This window comes from Hemicordylus capensis, chromosome 2, assembly GCF_027244095.1.
Source record: "Hemicordylus capensis ecotype Gifberg chromosome 2, rHemCap1.1.pri, whole genome shotgun sequence".
In the NCBI taxonomy this organism is placed as follows: Eukaryota; Metazoa; Chordata; class Lepidosauria; order Squamata; family Cordylidae; genus Hemicordylus; species Hemicordylus capensis.
The window spans coordinates 394,997,096-395,021,998 of record NC_069658.1 but is presented as its reverse complement, the minus strand read 5'-3'; the positions used below and the strand labels follow the sequence as shown (position 1 = coordinate 395,021,998).

Genomic DNA, 24,903 nt, shown 5'->3' with positions numbered 1-24,903 from the left:
TCTACAAGAAGCCTGGGTCTTGCAGAGCAGGCTGTGGTGATCCAACACTTGGAAAGAGCAAGAGAGAAGTAATAGCTAGCAAAAAGCCATGTTTTTAAAAATCGGCTAGTATGCAGCCTTTGAGCTAACCTGAGAAACATTTACATTAGAATGTAGGCAATGCTGAAGTCTTTTTGTCAGGTCTTCTGGACTTTCAGATTTCAGGGCATCTGTTGCATGACATTATTTCCATTGTTGCATGGAAGAAAAAAATATGCAGCAATTCTTAGAAAGCAGGCATCTCCGAATCTCACAGATCCCCCCCCCCCGCCGCCACACACACACACAGGAGATGAGATGTAAGCCCAGGCATTAAGAGGACATCCACATGAATTGTCGCAGGTCACAGAAGCAGGTCATTACCCCGGCAGCATGCCACACCTGCTCTCTCTTAATAGGTTTCTGTTTGGACACTCAAAACAACATGGTAATGTTCCTGCAATTGCTGTGTAGTTTCTAGGCAGGGTAAGGTACCTGCCCTAGGCTGGCAGTGTTACGTAGCTGGTGTGGCTATGTGCGCAAGTATCCATAAATAATCCCTGGATTATAGCCCTAGACGGGAAGGAAGATCAGAGATTGTGAGAGAAAGGTAGAAAAAGAGAAAAATAGCTCCAGGAAAGGAAACACAATAACTACGTGCCATGTCACCAATGGTAATTAGCATCAGAATGAAAAGGAGCTGCCACAAGGAGTCAGAAAATTGTGTATACACACAGAAAGAGACACTTTTGGAGGAGCTCCCCTTCAATTTAAGGGCCAGTTCATAGTAGCATTTGTTTATAGTTGATCGTGTGGCAGAACTATTGACATTTTTGAGTACATGACCAATCTTGTGAACTTATACCAATTACTAACAAATGTTGGGATTGCAACCAATCACCTCTTCGGAGGCTCAGTCTACATTTTGAGGGTTTCTGGGTGTGTACTGAGCCACAACATCAAAATGTGCTTAAGCATTTACAAGACTAGTTGCTGGGAGCCAAACATTTGTAATAGCTTCAAGATATAACCAGACGTAACCAGTAATGTACTGCAGATTTTAATGAACATAGAACAACTTCCTATGCTTTTGATCTGAAGCATTAATACAAAACTAGAAGTGTGGGGAATGGTCAGAGAAAGTAAGAAAGCTGTTGTTTGGCTATACTGAAATCTTGCCATGGAGAACCTCCCTCACAAATGTACCCATGATCTGTCAAGGCTTTGGAATAAAGGAACGTGTTCACACTTCCTCTCTTAGGATTTTTTTAAACCAATTAGAAGGTCCTTCTTTTTAGAGAGGCCTTTTAGTGTTTCTAACTGTGACTTGTATCTGATGGGGCTTTAAATGGTTTTAATTGAGTTTCAGAGTTTAGCTAGTTTTTACCAAATTTATATTGCTCTCCCTATTTTGATGTGATTTGTTATTTTTGTGAGCCGCCCTGAGCCCTATTGCACAGGAGAGGCATGATAGAACTATTTTAAATAAACAAACATAGAAAAAGATAGGCCTAGAATGGTTTGTATCCTGCCCTTCCTCCACGGAGCTCATCCTTGTGGCATTTTAGCCTCGTGATCCTCCTGTAAGGTAGCTGAGGCGAGAGACCTTAGCCAAGGCTCCCCAGGCCACTTCACACATTGCATTTGCAGGTGTGCATTTGAAACAGCTGACTGTCACCTGCACCTTTAACACAATGTAAGGTTTGAATTGGACAAACACATGTTTTGCAAATGTGTATAATATCCAGGGACACCAGTTCCTAAACTGTGATTGACGGCAGCTTGATGAGTGTGCACTCAAGGGAAAACTGAGGTTGCCTCTCTGTGTCTGTGGGAAATGGCTCCCAATGAGACGTATAGTTGAGCAGGAGTTTATATTTAGCCTTTCCCATCCACACCGAACACTCCAGCCATTGTTGCCTGTGGCCTGCATCAATCCAATCCCCTTCCAAATCATTGTGTGTAGATGCACCCTAATATAGTGTGGGAATCAGCACTAGAGATGCTGCTACCACTGAAACTTCTTGGTTGCCTAATTAGTGACCACATCAGAGAGCACCTACTGATTATCATGATTGAGCCATCATCTTAAAATGTAGAAAGCAAGGTTTGGAAGCTATTCACACGTGCACCAAAAACCAGGCTAAGGAAGCCCAGCCCGGTTTTCAGTATGCTGTGTGGCTCCTGGCGGTGGCGTGGTAGCAAGGCCGCTTAGGGAGCCCACCGCTTCACCCAGGTTTTAAGCAGACTAAATGCTTGTGTGTCAGTGCCGCGGAACTTTGCACGGCACCTACACACAAGTAGTTGGGCAGTGGCAGGGAATAGAATGCACATGTTCTAATAAATAAGCAGTAAACAACAAGGACCTTTTACAGGTAGGATATGCACCCCATAATACACTGCACACTCACACAGTGCATTATGGAAGCTCTGGAGGCCTCCTGGCCCTCAAACCTCCCTGCCTGCTACTGGCAGAAGCCAGCAATTGTCTGGGTGGCCAACTGGCTGTCCAGCAACACAGACAAGTTCATCTGAGGGGGAGGTAAGCTTTTCGCAGCTTCCTCCCCTCAACCCTGTCCGAGCCCATTCTCCAATCATGAGAATGGGCTCTTGGTCTCAGGCTCAGCAAGGCTTCAAAGCATCTGGAACAGGCCTGGAATTAGTAAATTCAAGGCTCTGGACCTCATTGTAGCCAAGAACAGGCCGCCTTCAGCTCTGTTGGCTATACTAAAATAGTACTCTTGTCCCACAGGAAGATGCAGTATAAATTTTAAACATTCAGAAGTCAAAACTTCAGATCTTAGGGGGGGAACCAAAACAAAAACCACCCTTGTCTCCCAAATGACAACCAGACATTAAAACCAAGCTCAAGAAAGAGAGAATACCCAATTATTTTCATTAAAAATGTTTTAGTCGGGCAGTGGCAGGGAATAGAATGCACATGTTCTAATAAATAAGCAGTAAACAACAAGGATCTTTTACAGGTATGATATGCATACATACATACATACAAGACATACCAAGCATTCTCAGAATGTAGAGACATTAAGTGCTTACAGTATATGCTTAATAAACTGAAATACTATTATTCAGAGTGTCCTGGTACAAGAGAAACACATAGAATGGAAATGGGGAAGCAGCCATCAGTTCTTCACCACGATCAAAAACCACAAAGCACTTAGTCCAGAGCAACCCCACTGAATAAAAGTGGCTTCAGAGTTACAGCGAATATTGGGTTAATGTCATTGTAATGGCTAATATGAACAAAGAACTTGGCTACACTGCAGTTTACCACTGTTAACAATGGCCCAGTGTTGGCCCCCAGGGGGTGTACCACATTTGAGTCCAATCCTCTATTTTTAACTGCTGCCAAAAGATAACTAGACCCCATGTTTACACATGTTCTATCCAGTGCTAAGAAACCTGTTAGTCCCCCACCACCACCACTTATCCCATTGGCTTTGCTTATTTCATTTTACATTGATCTGAGATCTTGTAAAAAGCTTTGCAATACTCGTGGTGAAACATGACAGAGAAAAGTGCCATAACATAAAATAACTCGTCCACCAAACAAGACCAGAAACCTGGTGAAAAATAGACTTGGTACAAAAATCACGTTTGTTCCAATTGGAATACGCAAAGGCAGCAGCAGAAAAGGCAAGGCAGGCTAAAGAACCTCCTAAACAACCCATACTAGTTCTGCAACCATGGTAGCTAAATGTGAGTTAAAATGGTTGCCTTCTCCATACATTTTTGCACTGTGTTGAATTTACAGGAAATATTTGCTCCATAGGATAGCAACCCTATCAGTGGGACTTCCTCCCATGTAACTGCGCACACGATTGCAGTCAAAGCAGTTTAGCCTCTTCAAACAGCACTGATACACTGATTCCCAAGTAATCATTTTCAGTAAACGATGCTGGTGGTATACTGATTAACTCAACTTCAGCTCTGGTCCAAACCATGGTAGATTCACCGTATTCACAAGCTCTAATAAAAGTCATAATATTGGTGGCTAACTGCTGGTGGTAGTATTGACCGAGCAATACCAACCCTAGGAGAAGAAGCTTCTGTCTACCATGGTGGCTGAAAGGAATGTGCCTACAACATGACCAAATACAACAGAGCCCAGCAAGTGCTATTTGCTAGTAACATAGGAGATGGGATTTGGGCAGGGCTGCTTATCATGGCATAGTATTACAGGCGAGGAAAAAGCTGCATCTGCCAAAACTGCATCTCCAACACAGTGATAAAAGGTATAAGAGCCCTGTCCCCGCTGGCATCTGTTCTTCTAACCTGCAGAATTTGCAAGCCTTCTGTCACAAACCACAACTTTGCCTCACAGTGGATAAATCGCACAGTGGGAGCATTAACTTTGGCTATCAACATTAGTTGAGGTGCACTTACAAGAGATTGGTTAAAATATTTTAAATTTCTAATAGCACTTCAGCCTTAACAGATGTTCATAGAGATTAGTTTTTAATTAACATTAAAGCCAGGGGAGGCACTCGAGTTTCAAGTACTTGTGAGAACTAAACTCATATTATTTGAACATTCCGGATAATCAATTAACTTAGCACGCCTCCAGGCAAAATAGACCGAGATGCTCAACAGGACCTTTCTGAGATGTCATCTTGATCATTTTAAAGTGCCAAAATATGTTTTAATAATCCTACAATAAATGTTAAAAATTGAAACTGAAATTAAAAATTAAAAGTTAAAGTTTAAATAATTTTTAAAAGCAATTTAGAGCATTTTAACAGCCCAATATAAATGCACCCCTATTCATTCATACTAATTTTGAATCTTCACTATGTAACTTTTTCACTAAAAGTGTGAAAAGTATCCACTGTTTTGCCAGTTTTTAAGCATTCTAAGTAGCAGATTATGTGGTAGTTCGTACAGGTTAAGGGGTAAACAGGCCTGTAGCCAGCTGGTGGTATGGTATGCATCTGCCACACCAAAAAATTCTTTCTGCCCCAGCCTCACTGACTGTTTTCACTCAACATTTTATAACCTGCCTCCCCTGACTTCTGTAATCTCCCCAAAAAATTCTGAGGCTGGTGACAGGCCTGGGGGTAAATAATCTGTACGATGTCATCTTTGTACTCTGGCTCCTGAATGAGGCAATTTTCATTAGTTCATTTTTGTGTGATTCATGTCTCAAATGCTCCAGTTTAGCACCAGGCTGCTATCTGGCAGGTTTCTGGAGACAGGAAAGCAGGAAAAGGAAGCCAAGAGGTGGTTGGAAATTGGGCCTTCTGTTATGGCGTTCAGGTTTCCCACCATTAGGGTTACTGGAAGTTGTTTTCTGGCAACATAGAACTGTTTTTTGTTTCTTGTTCTTTAAAAACTGCTATCTGTAAAGGAAAGGAGAAATATTGTTAATGTAAAATGATCAGGCTTTTCTCAGTAAGTGCTTACTGGCCAATTATTGATACAAAGACATAAAGCAACACAAATCTCCTGAGTGAGAAGCTGAGGTACATTCCATTATATATTCAGCATTTGATTTCACAGCTTCTTGTTTTTCAAAGCTGCAGTTTCTACCTTTTGCACATCTTTCCTGTTACATTTTGTTGTAACAAGAAAGATGTGCATATACTTCGTCAGAACGATTTTACAAATATCCAGACATATTTTTGGTGAAACACTGAAGGCCTGGGAATAAGGATTGGGATAAAGGGCATATAATTTATGACGTAGTGACACTGGATTTAAACTGGGACCCTCATTTTGCAGATATAGTTTCAACCCTATAAATAACTGAAGGTGCCCACACTGCTGCTGTCAGGTAATATATCTATCTGATTGCAGCCACAAATCAAGTAGCTGGGAAAATGAGAGCTGATTTACAAGGCCAGATTTCTTTCTCTGTCATGTTATTTATCAACTTTCCTACTGCAGTAATATCCCTTTTCATCTCTCTCCCAAGAATGATCTGAGGTACAACCAAGACAAACAGAACTTTATAGTGGCAGTTTGTGATGGGAATAAAAGTGGTACCAACTTATTTCAGTTTTGGTCTAGATCTCACTGAATTGGTAAACCTGCATCGGGGATGTACCTGGCCACCTGAAGACTGTTTTTACCTTTAAAGCTGCCAACAGGTGTGGTGAGGCATGGAGCACAAGGCTGTAAGAAGCCACCACTGCTGAACAACAAAGAAGAGGGGGCGTGTGTTTTTGCCAGAGAGAGATACAACGTTGTGCCGAGGCAGCAGGAGGCAACCACTCTGCCTCACCCTATGCTAGGGTGCTAACATAGCTGGCCAATCAGAAGTTAGGCATGGTGCTGCCAGAACCACCCCCTGCTGTCTCGTATCTCACTCTGATAAAGAGGATGGACTCCTTCCTCTCTCCTGTCACTCAGTGGAGGCAGCCTCTACCTCCCACACCTCGCCAGCTGTGACAGTAGCTTTAAAGGCTAAAAAGAGTCTTTACTGATTCAGATGGATTGAATGTTCCTCCATGCCAATAAACATATATATATATATATCCTTGCACACAGAAAACCAGAATATCAGGAAGAAAGCCAGACTACAACCCTTCTCCCCAACATCTAATTTTCTAAATACCAAGTGGGGGTGGTGATATGAAGGAGCCTTCTGTTGCATCAGCTCCTCTCTGAAGTGGTACAGCCCAGATACAGGTTTATTTACTATTTCAGTGAGAGCCAAAACAACATGCTATGTCAAACGCCGCCTAGTTTGGTACTATGTGCGAATATTTTAAATTGTTAATAGCAGGCTGCAAGGGTCAGGATCAGAAACATGGTGCATATGGAGGAGGGTTTCACTTTTCCCCTTGTGCCCCTGGTCCTGACAAAAAAACCCCTCCTGTCAAAGCTGCTCTTGTGCCTCGCAGTAGTGGGCGAGTTCCCTGAATGCCAATGGCAGCTTCCCAGAGTCCCAAGGTAAACTGCAGCTTCCGAGGGCACTTTCAGTTAGGACCATGCTGTGAAGGGAATGGGTTCTCTCTCTCTCTCTCAAACACACACACACACACACCCCGTATTTGCCTGAGTCTGGGTTGCTATTTACAATTTAAAAAATTAATGTGCAGGGCCAAACAACCCATTTTCACATAATGAATAGTTTAGCTCTGAGAACTAGCCTTTTGATAGGGAAAACCAAGTACCAGAAGTTTGAGAACAAAGAAAGCATATTTCATATTGACAAAGGATGGAGCGGAATGAACACAAAAGTCTATAACAATATCTGTCCTGTCAGAAATTACAGAGTAATACAGGGGTCTGTCCCATGAGAGGGTTTTTGTATGGTGCTTTGGCCAAGAACTCTAAATGCTTCTGATGCCTAATGAAAGGACCAGTATTGACTTAAATTTGTTTTTTTAAAAATGATACCACCAAAATACCCTAACCTAGGTAACAATAAGAATTTAATCTAAGAATGTTCTGGAAGGTTACCTCAAGATACTGAGCACCTCCACTCTTACGCACCCAGCTTGCAGCTACTGAAACATGTTGTATACTTTCCTTATTTTCAGTCAGCTGGCAAATTTCTGTTATATGTAGATATTCTTCTAACATCCTGATCTAGTGGGGGGCTCCTGTTCTTCAAATATATAATATAATGTGTACATAAGAAGTACCCTCATGCTCATCATCACGTGCTGAAGAACCATATGTATCCAGGAGTATGAAGGTAGGGCTGTATTGCTTACAGTTCAGTGTCTTCTATGATATCAGGGTTCTCCAAAGTCTGTTTTCTCCTCTGGACAGCATCCAGAATCTTTTTCCTGGGTCCCAGTGGAATGCTGATGCTTTTCAGATCATTGTCTGAACACAACATAAGAGCTTCCAGATCAATCTTCTCCTTCTTGAGGATGGAAATGAACTCAAACATATGCAAGGAAGCTAGGAAAGTCTCCAGGGGGCTGGTGTCAGGTTCAATATCATCATCCAGGCCCAGTTCCACATCATCCCACGGCAGCTCCTCCATGTTCCTCTCCTGCAGGCTGTTGGCACTGCCAATGCTGTCGTTGAGACTTGGCGAGCGCTGCAGGTGGTTGTGCAGTTTTACACCCATCCTGTCCTCTCCCAGCATGCTGGGCTCATCCTGACCAATCCCAAACAGCGCACTGCTGACATAGTTCCTCCGGAAAACCATGGTGCCAAGTCCGGGGCGATTGAATAAGGAGTCATGGCCAGAATCAGTGCTGACCTCAGAATGGGCCGAGTCTATGTGCAAACCTGGGTCACTTATGGCACGGGAGACGGTATCTTCGTCAGTCAGAAACATGTCCCTAATGTTGCGCCGGGTCCAGTCCTTTGGACTAACGTTGGTGCCCTGCTTCACAAACATAACATCATTGCCCAGCTGCAAGCCAGACAAGGATCTCACGCTTTTCCTCCCATCCTCGTAGATTTTGAATGTCCCATCAACCTGCTTCTTTTTCTCTAGCTTTTTCTGAATTTTGGTCTTGCCCTTGGCTGTGCCGTGTATGGTGGCCTGAGAATATGGCAAGGAAGTCATCATGGACATATGCTGGAGCCTCCTGCTCAAAGTGCTGCTGGAATAGCTGGAGAAGCTCATTGTGTCCGAGTGGTCAGACATCTCTTTCCTGTACCTCTTCTCCATTCGCTCGTGATGTTTTCTCTGCAGCTTTACACAGTCCTTAATCCGCTTCTCAGCATCCTTGAAGGCCTTGTCCTTCAGTTTTCCCACCAGCTTGGGATTGAGGCCACTCTGCTTGGCAGCAATGGAGTCCAAGTAGCGCACACACTCCATGTGACCCTTCATGGCAGCCATGTCCAGTGGTGTGTGGTAGTCATTGTCCAGACACCAGATATTGGCCCCAAAAGACACCAGAAAGGAAAGGCAATTCAGATGGCCATTGGCTGCTGCCAGATGAAGAGGTGTGTTCCCCCAGATATCGCATTTGTCTGGGTCACCCCTAGAACAATGTGGAAAACAAATAATTAGTGCTCAATGTGAACTGTATTTCTCATGTATAGAACTGTATTAAGGACTTAAGGAAAAGCATAGAATATCCATTTATACATCCTTGCTCTCTAGTGCTTACAAGTGTGCTTCTTATACTGGTCTATCATAGTGGCTATCAAGGATTTTTGAAGGAGGACAGCTTTACAAATGTTGTATAATTCCAAAGCTACCCTTCCACAAGGATGCCTCTTATTCATCTACTGTATATACCCATCTACTTAAAGTTCAGTGTCTTCCACTACATAAGATTTCAGTTTATGTAAAGCCTGCTATTGTGGAACTCTTTTAAGATGCATCATCCACCATTCACCATCTGATAATATGAGCTGAATAGCATTTGATCATCTATATGCATGGTTATCATATGCCTTTGTTTTCATGAATTCAAGATTTATCATTTAACCATAGCAATTCCAGATCGATTTCTTCCATAAAACATATTGCAATAATGAAATAATTAGGGAAATATTTTAGTGATGACAAGAAGAAGAATAGGGTCCAAATCAAGGTGATGGTTTTGACCTTTAAAGCCCTTAATGGTTTGGGCTCTGGATTGCCTGCTCCCAAAGGTTTCTGCTCACTTGACAAGATCATCGGAGGAGGCTCTGTGTGCCAACAGTGAGAGAGTCTCAGCTGTCGAGCATGCAGGACAGGGCCTTCTCAGTCATTGCCCTCAAGCTTTGGAATGCTCTCCTGGCTGGCATCTGCTCCTCAGCCTCCATCACAGTTTTTAGGAAACAAGTAAAAATGTGGCTCTTCATCCAGGTTTTATATGAGAGTTCAGTTTTTATTGCTGCTGCTTTGTGTTCTCTGTGTTACTGTTTTATATAGGTTTTTAATTTTAATAGATATATTATTTTTATATTTATATTTAATATCTGTACTTTTGCATTTTAATTGTGCATTGTTTTAATTATATTGTAAACAGCCTTGGGGTTATTTTAATAAAAAGTGGTATAGAAACTGAACAATAAATAGAGACATTCAAAGTATAGGGTCAGGGTCTCTGTCAATTGCCTGGTAGGAATCACCAGTGACATCACTTTCAATTACCACAGGGTATTACATGTGATCAGCCCCTGAGGGAGGCTTGTAACTAACTTATGTCTGAGTGATTTGACAGTGAGGTGTGGGGAAGAAGACAGAAAGGACAGGAGAACTTCATATACTTTGTGTGTGATCATGCAGTGTTTTTAGAGTCACACAAGAAGTCTCTTGTTACTGCCCTGACCTCTGAGTAGTGCAGTTGTATACTGCTGCACGAGTATTATAAGGGACTGCTAAAACCCCATGTCTAGGGTGGTTAGGTAGATGCACCTCTCCAAAAAAGAGGAAATACATCACCAAAAAGAGAGGACAAATGACACAATTTTTCATAAATGGACATTTGTTAATTTGTATAAATGCAAATATAGACATGATTACTATAGTTTAAATAGCACTAACCATAGTGAGAGAGACTATGACTAAGTAACCGGTGTGCCTGCTTAACCAGGCACTAGCTATTGAGCTTCTCAAGGCCCCTGCTCTCCCTTCTTGGGGTTCTTTCTCTTGAATTCACCCCAAACATGAAGTACCTGCAAAGAAATGCCTGGTCCTATTTCTTTGCAATTTAGGGTGCTGAAAGCCATCCCAAGGAACTGGCATGCTTGCCATTTTAACCCAATTTTGACAAGAAATGGCCAAATTATGGTTGCTTTACACACACACACACACACACACACACACAGAGCATCCTTCCTGGTTTCTGATCTGTGGCTGCTGCCAGCTGTCAAGCTTCAAAGGCAGAAATACAAAGTGTGCATGCAAAGAAACCCTGTGGCCTCTCTGCCTGAAATGTGGGAGGCTTCATACCCTTCCAGGAGACTGCCATACCCGCAGCTTTCATCCCATCTGACTAGAAATGACAAGGTTACTCATGTTTGCCCTCATTACAGTGTATGGGCATAGCCTGGGCTCCAAAAGCCACTTCATACCACATGTGAGCCACTACTAGAACAGAACCCAGGCAGCAATTCAAGCAGAGGACTGTCTTGGTTAAAAAGAGGGCATATGGCCATCCGATGTATGACAGTGCTTTCAATTCTGCATTCAGTAACCTAGTTGTCTTGGGACGAGTATACAGTGTGTTGACTGTAGGAGAGGCCCACAAAAGGAGGCTTCAAATAAACAACAAACACTCATGTGGCGGATATCATAATGTCTCTGTTACCATAATATTCAATCCAGCTAAACAGAGACTTCTAGCAGAGCATGTAAGCAGCTAATGCTTTCGTAGGCATAGGATCCTGGTTCACTATTAATGGAAAACCACATTAACTTTGTTCAAAGATTCCATGGGAGCTAGAATAATCTAACAGATGTATCAGAATGGGCTCTGAGGTCTTCTATCTATCTATCTAATTTGTACACCGCCCGAAACTTTAGTCTCTGGGCACTTAACAATAACATAAAACCAGTTAAAAACATATACTTTTTAAAGGCTACATTAACAAAAGAGGCACATTGCTGCTTACATGGGTGACAATGAGGAATGGATGATTCCTCAAAGATCTCTACCTAGAGAATGGAGTGAGAAAGGGCCTCCTACCTACAAACTCTTGGGCTCTTACCCAAATAATGGCAGATTTGAACAGTCTCAGCAATTTGATAGGCAGGCTTTCAATGGTTAGTGGAAGCCTGTGCCCTTTGCTGAAGGGTCCTGCAGGCCTTTTTATTAGCCCCAGCTCTTCATAAAGTGCTTGTGAGAAGGGAGGGGGAGCCTGTACAGCAGGGCAGGGGTTAATCCCTGAATAATATCCCCCATCAACATATTTGGCTGGAAGCTCAAGGAAGGCCTCTTTGTCTTTGCTCTCCTCTACCACAGTGAATTATTTTATTTATACACACACACACACACACACACACACACACACACAAAGCTACACAGCAGAAGCCATTGTCATCTGAAGCTCCGTATGTAAACTCTGCACAAAGCAGTGATACTGGACCATTCTCCATTTGTACTCTTGACCTTTTTACATGTGAACATCAGGTGAACTGAATCCCTGCTTCTTAATTGCACTGGAAATATTGCACAGCAGCTGTTCCCCACCCCAACCAAGTATCCCTTCTCAAACACCTTTGGTTTTCAGTTCCAGAGCTCCAGGGCAAGTTAACCAATACCAAGATGAGATTTCCCTGCTCCCCTGGAGCCACCGTTTCTCCCCAGTGTCACTGGCTGAACTTGTAGGGAGGTCAGTCATTTCCCCAGCTGAACAGATACTGCTAGGCTACTTTACCTAGTGGTTATAATCAGACATGGTAAAATCAGATCTACTATATAAACCAAGACTCAGCCCTGAAAAAAAATATATTAACAATTAGTTTGGGGATAGTCCTACATCCTATAGTGTTTGTGATCTGCTAAAATGAGGGACTGTTTCCCCTAGCCCTTGAGTCCAAGCACTGAGATGAGCAAACATAAGTCTCTCCACCATTCCATCCTCTTGCTCTGCACACCAGCCCACCCACCCCAACTCAGGTCACTTTTATCCTCAAGCCCGCAACAACGCTCTTATTGCATTACGTTTGGTTTTATTTGTGTGTCTCACTTTCCCGGATCTAACGTTTGTGTGGTTCCTGTACAAATATGCTTCCTTCTCCTGGAACTGCAAACTAAAAAATAAATAAATTAAAAACTAAAAACTGAATTTGCACAGCTGCACTGGGCTATTCAGCTCAATACAAGTGTTGTAATATGCCCCAAGGTGGGGCAGAACCATGAAGTAGCTGGGTGCTGGGATTGTGAAATAGTTCTGTTTTGAGGTTTTGTTTCATTTTTGCTTTTGTTAGCAGTTGAGTGTGGTAGAAATGCACAACCCCTGTGTTTCCTGAAAGGCTCTAAAAATACATAGGCTTCAACTGTCTCTCTTTATCAGAGGCAGCCCCCATTTTATGGAATCCGTTGCTGGTAAATACCTGTCCCTATTTTGTCCCCTTGGAGGTGACTTATTCACTTTTTTTTCTGAAGTTGTTAGAATTGTCCTTCAGGATTCAGCTCCATCCCCAAAGTCTCTAGAAATGAAATCACCACATGGGTGGGCAGATGCATTGTGTCTCCACTGCACTCTGCAGTGTCTCCACTGCACTCACATGTCAATGGGTGCACAACGCTGCACTGTGCAGCATATAGTGGGTAGAATCTAGTCTTCAGCAATGTTCATAGTGGACTGCGGGGGCTTGGTATGAGAACTGGTTGTTTCAAGCCTATCCTTATTTTCAGCTGTGAAATGTTGGGGGTTATGGGCTGGGCTCATCTGCTTTGGTAATCTGGGATACCAGATTACTCTGTGCGCACTTTATTACCTGCATTCCATTTGTGACATGCATGTAGTCAGAACTGTACATTACGCTTCTCAAGCTGCATAGCTCTGCTCCCTACAATCTTATTTTCACCAGTGAAACGTTGTAGGGTATGATAGTGGATGGCTGGGGCAGTGGCGAACCAGAAGGACAATGTGAGATTCAGCTCTTGCTTCATAACTGTTTCCATTGTTAATACAACCTGAGCCAATCAGTACTAAATTAAACTGAATTCTGTTGCCATGGTTGTGTTAAATATTTTTATATGCTCTGATTTTATAGGCTGAGGCAGGAGATGCTGTTTACAATAACAATATTTAAGATCTCATTATTTGTATTAGGCAAACTCCTAATTTTTATTAAATCCCCTGATGTGTATCAAAGTGCTAAGGCAACTGAGTCATGATTTTTGAGCAACTGGCAACCAACCCTGACACCTCATTAACTTCAGTGGCATTTCCTCACACAACTGCACAATCAGTCGGGCCCAGTGAGGACTGCCAGGGGGTGGAAATGAAGTTGTCCGGCCAGAGAATGTCAGAGCAGCTTTTCCTCTTGCTTTGTTGCCTTCATTAATAGCACCATCCAGGACCTGGCAACAGGTTCATTCTGACTCCTTGGCTGGCCCGCCTTCTTCCCTTCACCTTGATACTGGCCTATCAGTAATGGGGAATTCAAGGAAAAGATAAATATTTGATGAATTGCAAGAGAGGAATACATTATTGATGAAGTCTGGTTAAAGAGCCAGTGAAACCATAAATGCCAGTGTCGGCTGTGAGTATGTAGAGTGTGTGAGGTATTGTTTATGTTTGTTCTGAACGAACACATGTCTGCTGGAACTGGGTGTATAGGCCTGAGTGCAGCAGGAGCAAGGGAATGAGACCCTATGGTCTCTCCCCTATTGCAACCATTGCTTATTTTCTAGTAAAATAACTATTTCACACCACATTTGTCCCAAAGCAGCTTCACAGTATCAGATGTGGTTCATGGCCATGGAGAAAACATTTTTAAAAAATAAATCAAAAACGCTTGTTTTCTTTGTATGGAAGAAAAAACGTTATCAGATTGTCCCCAGGTTGGCCCAGCAGGGGGCTCCCTTTCCACACTGAATTCTGTAGCATGTGAATCCACTCAGCTACGTCCATGAGCTTATCTCTGTGTAGGAACAGATGTGTACACCAACACCATCATGGCTGACATCCTGACTAACGTTGCAGAGGTGCTGTGTGCAAAGTGCCTCCAGTAACCCAGAGTGCCACTGCAGGGCCACACAGCCCTCAGCACATATTTGTGTGTAGTAAAGAGCACTTCTGGGGGAAGGAGAGATTGGTGAGAATTGCTTCTACTGCGCAAGCACCCATGTAGCAGGACTCTGGATTACTAAACACTGTGGAGGGTGTTTTGCATGCAGCGCCTCCACAGCATTAGTCAGGATGCTAGGCCATCATTTTTGAAATTGCAGCACGGCTGCTTATTTCCCTGTAAGTAGTGGCGTCACCTGGGTGCTCAAACTCCTTGAGAGCCTACAGGTTCATGTGGCAAGATATGAATAATACATTTTTAAATGTGCCACATGCTTAACAGTGATGGTGCACATGATTGATCCCACCCCCCACCTACACACACGGAGATTATAGTTTTGCAGAAAAAGAAATGTGTGAAGCATCCCCTTAGTCTGGAAAATTTCAGACAAATATAATTATTAAATCACTGAACTATGGAGTTGGAAAGCAGCAGAGTGTTGTCATGCCCACTTGTATGTTCACTCATTACCTTATGGAGACAGCCCAGGCGATTACATAGAAACATAGGAAGCTGCCATATACTGAGTCAGACCATAGGCCCATCTCGCTCAGTATTGTCTACCCAGACTGGCAGTGGCTTCTCCAAGGTTGCAGGCAGGAATCTCTCTCAGCCCTGTCTTGGAGATGCTGCCAGGGAGGGAACTTGGAACCTCAGTGTTCTTCCCAGAATGGCCCCATCCCCTTAGAAGAATATCTTACAGTGCTCACACATCTAGTCTCCCATTCAAATGCAACCAGGGCAGACCCTGCTTAGCTAAGGGGACAAGTCATGCTTGCTACCACAGGACTAGCTCTCCTCTTTGGTGCCTGAAGCAAAAAGTCCCTGTGGTGCTTCTCTCCCATTCTATATATTATGTAAAAGAACTGTTCTTTTAATGATGCCCCAGAATGTGTTACCTGAGGTGGCCCACCTTGCCCTGAATAATGCTATTTCAGGTTGCTGCTGCCACCAGGCCACATGAAGCAAGTTATGAGTGAGTTGAGTTTTCCTTAGTGGAGTTCTGGATCTGGTAGACACCACTAATGACCTCCAAATGATTACTTTCAGTTGCAAAACCGAAGCAGCAATCAGCAAGGACTAGGAAATCCCCTTGTAGGATACACCCATTCCAGTTTGGCATCAAGGGAGGAGTAGGCATAAGAAGGGAGGTTTGTTTGCAACAAGTTCCTGTGTCAGTAAGAGCTCCATTTAATAACAGTAATAGTGTAATAGCCAGAATACTTGCATAGTTTTTGTATATGGTGTGTCTAATTTCAAAGCATTTTGCAATGCTGAGTCAAGAAAATTAATACTCCCTAGTTAAGAAAAATTATGTAGATAAATTAACAACCTACATTGAATCACTACATTATCTTATCACTATAGTTTTCAGCCCTTCCATTTATTAATAGAAATAGTGATGCAACAGCTATACATTAGGCCCTAATAAGTTGCGGGGCATAATGCAAAATATTTATGAGTAATCACAACTATATTAGAATCGTCATCTTTTTTTTCTGGCAGGGCTCCTATGTTTTAACAGCTACATGATAAACAGAAATGTAGTGGGTGTAGCTTTTTTCAGCCTAGCGATGCTATCATGTGACAGGGAAATGCCATCTGTTGAATTCCTTTCTATCATCATTAAAGGCACAGGATTGCTGTCAAAAGAAAATGTGGCAACTCTTACCCTCTTTTTAAGGCACTTGGCCTAAGACAAGACCTTTCTTTTTAGAAAGGCCTATGGCTTGTTAGAGTGATTGAAAGGACTTTTATTCTGTTAACTTGTTCACTTCTAACTGGTTTTTGTAAATTGTAAATTATTCTAATTTTTTAAAAAAATAATAATATTGTAAGCCTATGCCCAAGAGCACAGGAACTAAAACAAACATAGAAAGAAATCCTGCAACTGCTGTGAAGGGAACTGGCCACAGCGGCATTGTGAGTTATATGTATTTATTAGCAAAATTAATAGTCTTTGTTTGGGTTCTCTGTAGCATGGGCTTGATATGTTTATCTTCTGACCAGCATATTTGCATATGTCCAGCAATATTTTTGGAGAAAAGTAGAAATACAAATTTCTACCATTCTACAGTAATCTGCTCTGTGTGCATTCACCTTCTCCCCCTGTAGTGCTTTGCTAGCACAGGCAAGAAATATATCGTCAGAAAGTTGAGAGGAAGGGGAAGGGAATAGACTAATATTTGGAAAACATGAAATCTTCCATCTGAAGTGAGGCAGGGGGACCCTCCAAATATCTTTGGATGGGATAAGCTACGAGGCTGGTGGCTATAGGCCACCTCCAGTCTCAGAGACATGATGTCTCTCAATACCAGTTGCAGGGGAGTAACAGCAGGAGAGAGGGCATGCCCTCAGCTCTTGCCTGTGGGCTTCCCAGAGGCATCTGGTGGGCCACTGTGTAAAACAGGATGTTGGACTAGATGGGCCTTGGGCCTGATCCAGCAAGGATGTTCTTATCCTTTCTCCATAGGAACTGCTTCGTGGCAGCGGGTGGAGAGGCACTTAGCAAAGCTCTCCAAGTATGTAGGCTTGAATGCCTTTATGACATCGTCAGTAAAAAGACCCACCTTCTTTTCACTCCTTTTGCACGCTTACTGTCCTCACCATCCTGACATACAACTACTGAGCTAATTCAAAATATTGCCTAGCGCTCTAATGTCCTCACTTCAGGCTGAATGACTCAAAGCTTGGAGAGGCTCTGGGCAAGAAGCAATTATCACCACGTGTGTAGGCCTGAAGGAGCTATTATTGCCATGTGTAATCAGGCTGGAAAATCATCCTAGGCCTGGCTTCTATCTAAATCTGCCGGATCTCTGCCCAAAGGACTAATATAAAGTGACAGCTTGAATTAAATTGACTAATATGTATAGTAGCCTATAGGCTCAAGACAGCTGGTATTCCTTGCCATCTGACTGTATGGGTGGGGGTGGGGGAGGGAAGCAGCAGGTATGTATGGGCCAAGTGATGGAATACAATTGTGGGGAGGATGCATGCATCACACATGCACACAGACAAGATAAACATGGAGAGGCAAAAGAGAGAAGCTGTGAAATCATGGAATGTGGCAAGTGGGTGGGGGATGTAGGAGAGGGTGATGGGTCAGATGGAGCATGAGCAATGTCCTTCCAGAGCATCATATCCCATTAAACAAAGATTCGCCCATCTCTAAGCCATGCTTCCATACACATTCTCACATTCAGGGCAGATCTTGCTGGTGCTCTGTCAATTTCTTAGAGCACCATGCTTGTAGTATACAAAATACATTCCCAACATAGGTTTTCCGTCTCTAAAATTTATGGTCATTAGAATTCCATTTTACAAATGGGAAAGTGACTTCTCTAAGCTTGCTGTCGTGGCTGAGAAAACCTTGAAGCAGAGGATGCTTCATCCTTGCTAACACTCGAGCCACTAAGCCACACTGAGGCTGACTCCGCTTAATGTTTTTTTCTTCTAAGAAAGGTGCTAGCATGCTGCTAGTTCAGCACATGATATTGTACATAGACACTGGTGATTCTCATGTAAACATACACATGTGATCTCACATGACCATGTAAAGGGGTCTAGATTTTTTCTTACACAGAGGACTTATCCAGGCTGGGGAAATGTCATGTGTGAAGCAGTTCAGATTATAATATCTATCCTCTCCCTGCATTTAGCCATACTACTTATATCATCTTCCATCTACTACCTCTCTACCTTGTAGAAGTACCACTTACAGTTCAAGCTCTGCAGAGATCATATCCTCCAGATCAGAAATTCAAATCTAGAGCAGGCAGCATAGCTACAATTAGCGCATGGGCCTCCTGCAGTCTGAACTCCATAGTATATTCAGTCTAAAGCTGAATTATGTCCCTTCCTTTTGAGACAAGAGAAAACCTCCTATTCAAACAGGACTAAAACAGTAAGAACACAGTAACCGTTATTTATAAGAAAGTGTTGCCAAAAATCAGCACACTGTCACACTGACAGAAAAAGACAACCCCTTCCCCAGCTCATATTCTGAAGCCTTTCATTGTTCAGCCCAGCTAATCATAAACTGGCTTATCCCCCATCTCAGGCACTCCTCCCCCACCCACCCACCCAGAGGTTGTGAAACTCGCACTGAAGAATGATTGTCTCTCTGAGGCTGTGGCACTAAATGCCAGCATTCCTCTCTTTCCTCAGCCATCACACTGTGTTCCTTCCCCTCATTAGAGCGCAGCCGGAAGGATGAAAGAGACCTTTTGTCTGACTAATGGACAGAGCAGATCAGCACCAAACTCTTCTGTCCTCCCTACAACCCTGCCTTCATCCAATGCCCGTGTTACATTAAAATATATATATAGGACTGGGGCGACCCAAGTCCCCATTCAGCCATGATACTAGCTGGGTGACTCTGGGCCAGTCACTTCACTCTCAGCCTAGCCTACTTCACAGGGTTGTTGTGAAAGAGAAACTTAAGTATGTAGTACACCACTCTGGGCTCCTTGGAGGAAGAGCAGGATATGAGTGTAATTATATATATCTTATGCTGGAGCATGCACGTATGTGCAGATGTGCATGCAAGCACACACATACCCTCTATGTATGATAGAAAGTATTGCCTTGTTATTCCTTACCTCTAGGTTGAGAGGATAAACTTTTCTCAGGACATGCTAGATGTTCTCATATGTAGTGATCATTTATTATTCCTTCCAGAAGTGAGTTTTCTCGCACATGGCAATGTTATAGATTTGGCCCCTTCATACCCTCCCAAATGTTTGAATATCTCATGTTCTCCCATGAATTTACCACAGCATCCTTCTGAGGTATGGTAAATATTATTAGATGTTGGAAAATGGAGCAGAGAAGTAGTGAAACAACTTGAGTCTGTAATACTTATATAATACAATGATGTATCACTATTAATGGCCCTAATTGCCTCAAATGAGAAAACATGCATATGCTTACCACACTCCCTCAGGACCTTTTGTCATATTGGGAATCATGATGTTTCATAAACAGACACACACACTATGGAAGACACCATAATAAGTAGTTGTTGCTGTAGGAAAGCCAAGAAAAATAATACTTCCAATGTCGGAAGCTGGGCTTACTAGAGCTTGCAGTGTGACTAGTTTTGTTATTCAACAGCAGTATCAGCCAGAATTTCCCTGTATCCCTTTCTCTAAACGTTTTCTCTCCTCCCTCAGAAATTAAGCATGCAGTGCTTAATGCTTTGCAATGTTTGCAATGCAGTAAAAGTCAAGTTGGGCCATCGAGTCGGTGCACAAATCAGATTTTGTGATTCGATTCAAAGTCGAATCAAATAGAAAATCCTTGAACTGATTTGTCGAAAACAGCCGGCTCAGCAAGCTGTCTCAATGAATCAACCTCGAATCGCTCAAATTGATTTGAGCGATTTGAGTACCATTTTGAGGCCTGTTTTTCGGGGGAGAGCTGGAAGGACAGGCCTCAAAATGGTGCTGTTTTTCTAGGGGTTGCAGATCTACCAATTGGGGTCGGCAAGCAGACCAGCCCCCCGCTCTGGACTTAGTAGGTCTGCCCACCTCGGAGGACTGGTCTACCTAACATATTCAAAGGAAGCTAAACTAGATGAATAGCCTTCTCAAGCCCTATTCTAAAAGTTTTTCCCTATTCTGAAGTTCAAAGCTCAGTTTTTTCAGCATTAAAACCCCTGCTAAATGGGCAAAGAAGCACCTTCAAAGTGGTGGCTCGCTTGCATTCAGCAGGGGGAGAGCAGCTCTTCTTATTCTGCTCAGCATAATTCCCCTCCCAATGGCTCTTCTTGGTGTCAGCTCTCCACTCCAGACTTAATGTGTCTGCCTGCCTCAAAAGACTGGTCTATCCAGTAGACCAGTCCTCCGAGGTGGGCAGAAACACTAAGTCCAGAGTGTAGGGCTTGTTTACCGGCCGACCCCAATTGGTAGACCAGCTCTCCCCGGAAAAACAGGGTCATTTTCAGGCCCATTTTTCCAGCTCTCCCCCAAAAAAACAGGCCTCAAGATGGCGCTCGAATCACTCGAATCTATTTGAGTCAAATCAGGAGTGATTCTTTTCAACCTCGAATCAAGCCCTTTATTTTAAGGCCTGATTTGATTTGAGGTCGAATCACCTGAATCACCCCAAATCGACTCAAACCTATTTGAGGTCAAAATCAATCAGCACATCTCTACTGCATAGTACTATTGTTGTTGCTGCTACATCCATATTGAGCACTGACAGTGTGCTTAGGACTGTGCAATGATTAAGGACTGAAATACTGGCAATGGTAGCTACATAAATAATAGTTGAAAAGGGTTTAAATAAACAACTTTGAAAAAGATGTTTTCACATCAGCATGTCACTAATATTTGACAGCTTCGTAACCCAAGTTGCAGAGATTGGAAACAAACCCACAAATCACAAATCCCTCAGTATCAACGTACAATGCATGGTGAGGCGTGGCACTTCATCTGTATCGCCCACAGACCATAAACACAGGGCCATATGTGAACTGGCCTTATGTGAGAAAAAATTATACCAGCACACCCTTGAAAAACAAGCTGGTTCCTGGAACTCTTCTTTTGAGCAGTGGCTATGGAGCTTATTTAGGAGCTGAGGCCCATGTTCAAACACTATGATGAAAGTTGATAAAAAGATTTATATCAGCTTTCTGGGCGGCTTAATAAGGGCAGCAGGCCCAACCTCTGCAACTTTTCATTGGGCCCACAACTCCAGCCTAACACAGTAAAGCCCATTCACGAAATTCCAGTGCGGATGGAGGATGTTACTCTGGGCAGCCAACCATGACTGGACAGCAGCAGCCCGCAGGTCACTTCACATCATAGGTTCTACAAGCAGCAGAAACACTCAGGGGCCATTCACATGACCAGGCAGAGGGTAGATGAAGACTGCTCCAATTCACCTTCCCCCAGATGATCACAGAAATGCTGCTGGGAGCAGGGACTGTGCTCCCAGATGATCCACGCTGCACCAAGCAGCACAAAGCTCTAGAGACCGAGAGCTGCATCCCAGCCTCCAGATATCCCACAATGCACTGACTGTGCCACAAGCCCATCAGACGGGCGCTCTAGGCACCCAGCTCTGCGTCTCCTCGGGCTGCATGCAGCCTGAGGAGGTACACGATCCTGGCAGCCAGGTTAAGGGAGCGCTTGCTGGCTCGGGCTTAGGAGTGGGTTAGCCTGGGCAAGAACGCCGCAATCCATGTGGATCCTGGCTCTCTGCATGAGCAGCCTCTCAGTCAATTTGAGCAGTGAGAACTTGGCATTTCAGCAGCAGTACCCTAAAAGAGGCACAATCATTGTTATCAATAACTTCCCACAAGGGTCAGTCTACACTTAATTCTATCATACTCTTTGACTTCTTTTTCTAAGCACCTATAAAGGGGCAGTTATCCAGTAGGACACTAAGACGTGGGCCCACCATTCTCTACAATAAAGTTAAGTTCCCTTCATCTCTAACGCCAGGCAGCAGTGCTAGTACAAGAAATGGCCCTGTAGTTAATTAGAAAAAGGGGCATTGCAGATACAGTACATGGAAAGGCTCCCAGTCAATACTGAGCTTCAATAATTTTGCTCCCCTTAGCACAGCAAAGCTCCCTCCCTCCCTCTTATCAAGTCTTTGCTGCTTTAATTAAGCATCTGAGTATTTTCTTCTCTCCCTGATAAACTGTGGCTAATCATGAAAACACATTTTTAAAAGCCAGCCCCATCTGTCTTTTTCTAATAACATTCATCACTAAAAGGGCATGAACATTCTTCTGCGCTATGTTCCCCAGCTGGCAGCAAATGCATATTTTTCAATTCATTAAACATTAGCTGCAAGGAAGATTCTCTGCTGGGACCATTCATTCCAGCTTGAATGTATCAAACAGCTCCTTTAGTGATAAATCTACCTTGAAGCCCCTCTGTGATGACAGAATCCCAAGTCCATAATGAAAGTGTGTGCTGAGGCCAATGTTTTAGATCCCTTGGCAGAGATATGTATTTAAGCAAGGGGTGTTGCTTGTCAGAATGAGGTATGCAGCAACTATCAAAAAGAACAGCAGTCATTTATGTAGATTGGAGTTGCTTGTGGCATGTAGAAGGCACTGTGATATGCAGCCTGATTTTATCCATACTTACTTGAAAATAAATTCTTCCCAATTCAATAGGGCTTAGTTCCAAGTAAGTGTGCATGAGATACTTGTCTCTAGCCTATGCCAAAATTAATTTATTAATAATGATGATGATGATGATGATGATGATGTCTGGATAAAACAAACCAGTCAATAACACCTGTCTGACTGTGTAAACAAGATAATAATAATAATAATAAATAAAGGAATGCACATTGTCAGATGATATGAAAATGCTCGTTCACTTAGCATTCAAAAGAGGAATACTTTCATTCAAAAATATCCATGTGTGCTCACATACATTGTACATCACTGAGATCAAAAAAGCTCCAATGCCAGGCCAGACCTTGTTCGCCTAATGACTAGTTCTTTGGTTTATATGTTTGCTTTACTTTGTGATATATATATTACCAAAGGCTAAAGAACAGTCAGTTAGTCACTGGCCTGCCTTAGCCCCAAAGATTCTAGTCTCTCTGTATGGTCTAAGAAATGAAATCACTCCAAGGAATACACTTTCAGCTTAAGAGGGCAACCCTGAAGCTAGCCCTAAAGGCTCACTAGGTGCCCTCAGGCAAGCCACTTTCCCAGCCTTTGGTTCATCTGTAAAGTAATAATAGTGACTTCGCCTCACACAGTTGTTGTTGTTGTTCCAGCAATGGCTGCAATGAGGACTTCATATAATTTTCCACAGTGGACTTGCCACATAAATCATAAAGGAAAAGGAAGTCTTCTTCACCCAACAGAGGTGGGCAGCCTCTGGAGAGAATACACATTTCCAATAACCAGAAACCTCCTTTCCTCCTGTAAAGTTCAGCCTCTCTGATGGCCATCATCACAATCTAAGATTGGGAAGCCAGTCATGCCTGTTACCTCTCCAGCTCTCAGATTCTTTCTCTCACAGCTCCTTGCCTTCTACAATTAACATCATCAGTGATTGTGACAGCCAAGGGGTTATTTCCTCCCGGTTTGCATATAAATCTGCATTTTAGATTTTCCTGTTTGACAGGCCTCCAGTCTTTCACCATGTTATCCACTGAGGATTGGGGGGGAACATGGGACACCCATACCCTCTTTGAATTGTAAGAAGAGCAATGCTGGAAAAAGATGACCGTTTATCTTTTCAGAGTTGATGAGAGGCTGCTTTTGAGGGGGGTGTATAGTCCTCCTTTCACCTCAAATGAGCAGCTTTTGTGGATTTCAAAAACCGACAAAGACTGTTTTGCAAGAGTTAATTGTAGGACAATAGAAATATCTGTATACTAAATGAAAAGTGGTACTTCTCTTAAACCAGTTTCAGGCCTTTAAAAGAATTGCCCGTCTCCAACTATATATGTAACGAGAGAGATTTGACAAGTGCCTTAATCAGAGAAAAGAAGAGGGGTGAGATTGTGGTTGCGGACCAAAAATTGAGCTGCACAAGAGATCACATGTAAAGTTTTAAAGGTGCCTAGGGGAGTTCTGCCTAGGGAAGCCGTTCTAGGACAATGTGGACACTGTTTATTGACAGAAAAGTATAGCTGTTTAAAGCTGGACCAAGAAAACATACTTTCCTGTCCCCAGATCCTCACCACACCGCATTTCTATGAGCATCCTGATGCAGGAGGCAACTTTAGCAATCATTTCAGAGTCCTATAGAGTCGTATGGGGACCCCCAGCCATTTCCTCAAAAAAGAAAACAGGCTGGTCTCCTGTGTTGTGCAACAAACACAACTGAGGCCCATTGCTTTAGTTCTCTGACAAGTTTGCACGGCCTGCTAAAGAAAAGAAACCTGGCGTTTCACTGAGAGCCCTGAACAAAAGCAAAGCGAACAGGGCAAAATGCAGGACTTACCCTCTGCTAACTATCAGCCTTAAAGCATCCAGGTTTCCATGATAGGCAGCCCATAGGGTTGGGGTCATGCCATCCTCGTCAGGCGAATTTAGGTCCTTCTTGGTGGCTTCCTTGAGCAAATCCAGGTAGCCATCCCTGGCTGCTCGGTGGTACTGATCATTCATGGTGCAGCCTTATTTCCTGGCCATTTCATTGGGAAAGGAGGTGGGACAGCAAAAGGATGGGCATTGAGTCAGATGAGAGTTCTAGGGAAGCAGCTGCCGGAGAGGAGAGAAGAGGAGGAGGGAGCTTTGTTACTAGGACACCTGAGAATCCTTGACCAGTGAGGGGAGGAACTCC

General features: G+C 43.2%; 1 protein-coding gene across 2 annotated transcripts; it reads right to left on the bottom strand.

Annotated features, from left to right (window-relative positions):
* Window positions 1-2,913: 2,913 nt before the first annotated feature.
* Window positions 2,914-24,903, bottom strand: USH1G (USH1 protein network component sans). 2 transcript variants are annotated; one of them, XR_008318050.1, is made up of 3 exons: window positions 24,565-24,903; window positions 7,632-8,936; window positions 2,914-5,378 (listed from the first exon to the last, which is right to left on the bottom strand). XR_008318050.1 is itself a non-coding variant. In XM_053304083.1 (3 exons), exons 1-3 carry the CDS (start codon window positions 24,726-24,728, stop codon window positions 5,375-5,377), a joined length of 1,401 nt encoding a protein of 466 aa, XP_053160058.1. In that variant the 5' UTR covers window positions 24,729-24,903; the 3' UTR covers window positions 2,914-5,374. The 2 variants fall into 2 exon arrangements, 1 of the variants encoding a protein (XP_053160058.1); XM_053304083.1 differs by having other exon boundaries at window positions 7,704-8,936.

What these genes read in the sequence shown, in the direction of transcription:
- USH1G (XM_053304083.1), bottom strand. Translation starts at nt 24,728, where the DNA reads ATGAATGATCAGTACCACCGAGCAGCCAGGGATGGCTACCTGGATTTG. An exon ending in AGGCTGATAGTTAGCAGAGG is followed by an intron (nt 8,937 to 24,564) that starts GTAAGTCCTGCA and finishes ACATTGTTCTAG; the next exon opens with GGGTGACCCAGACAAATGCG.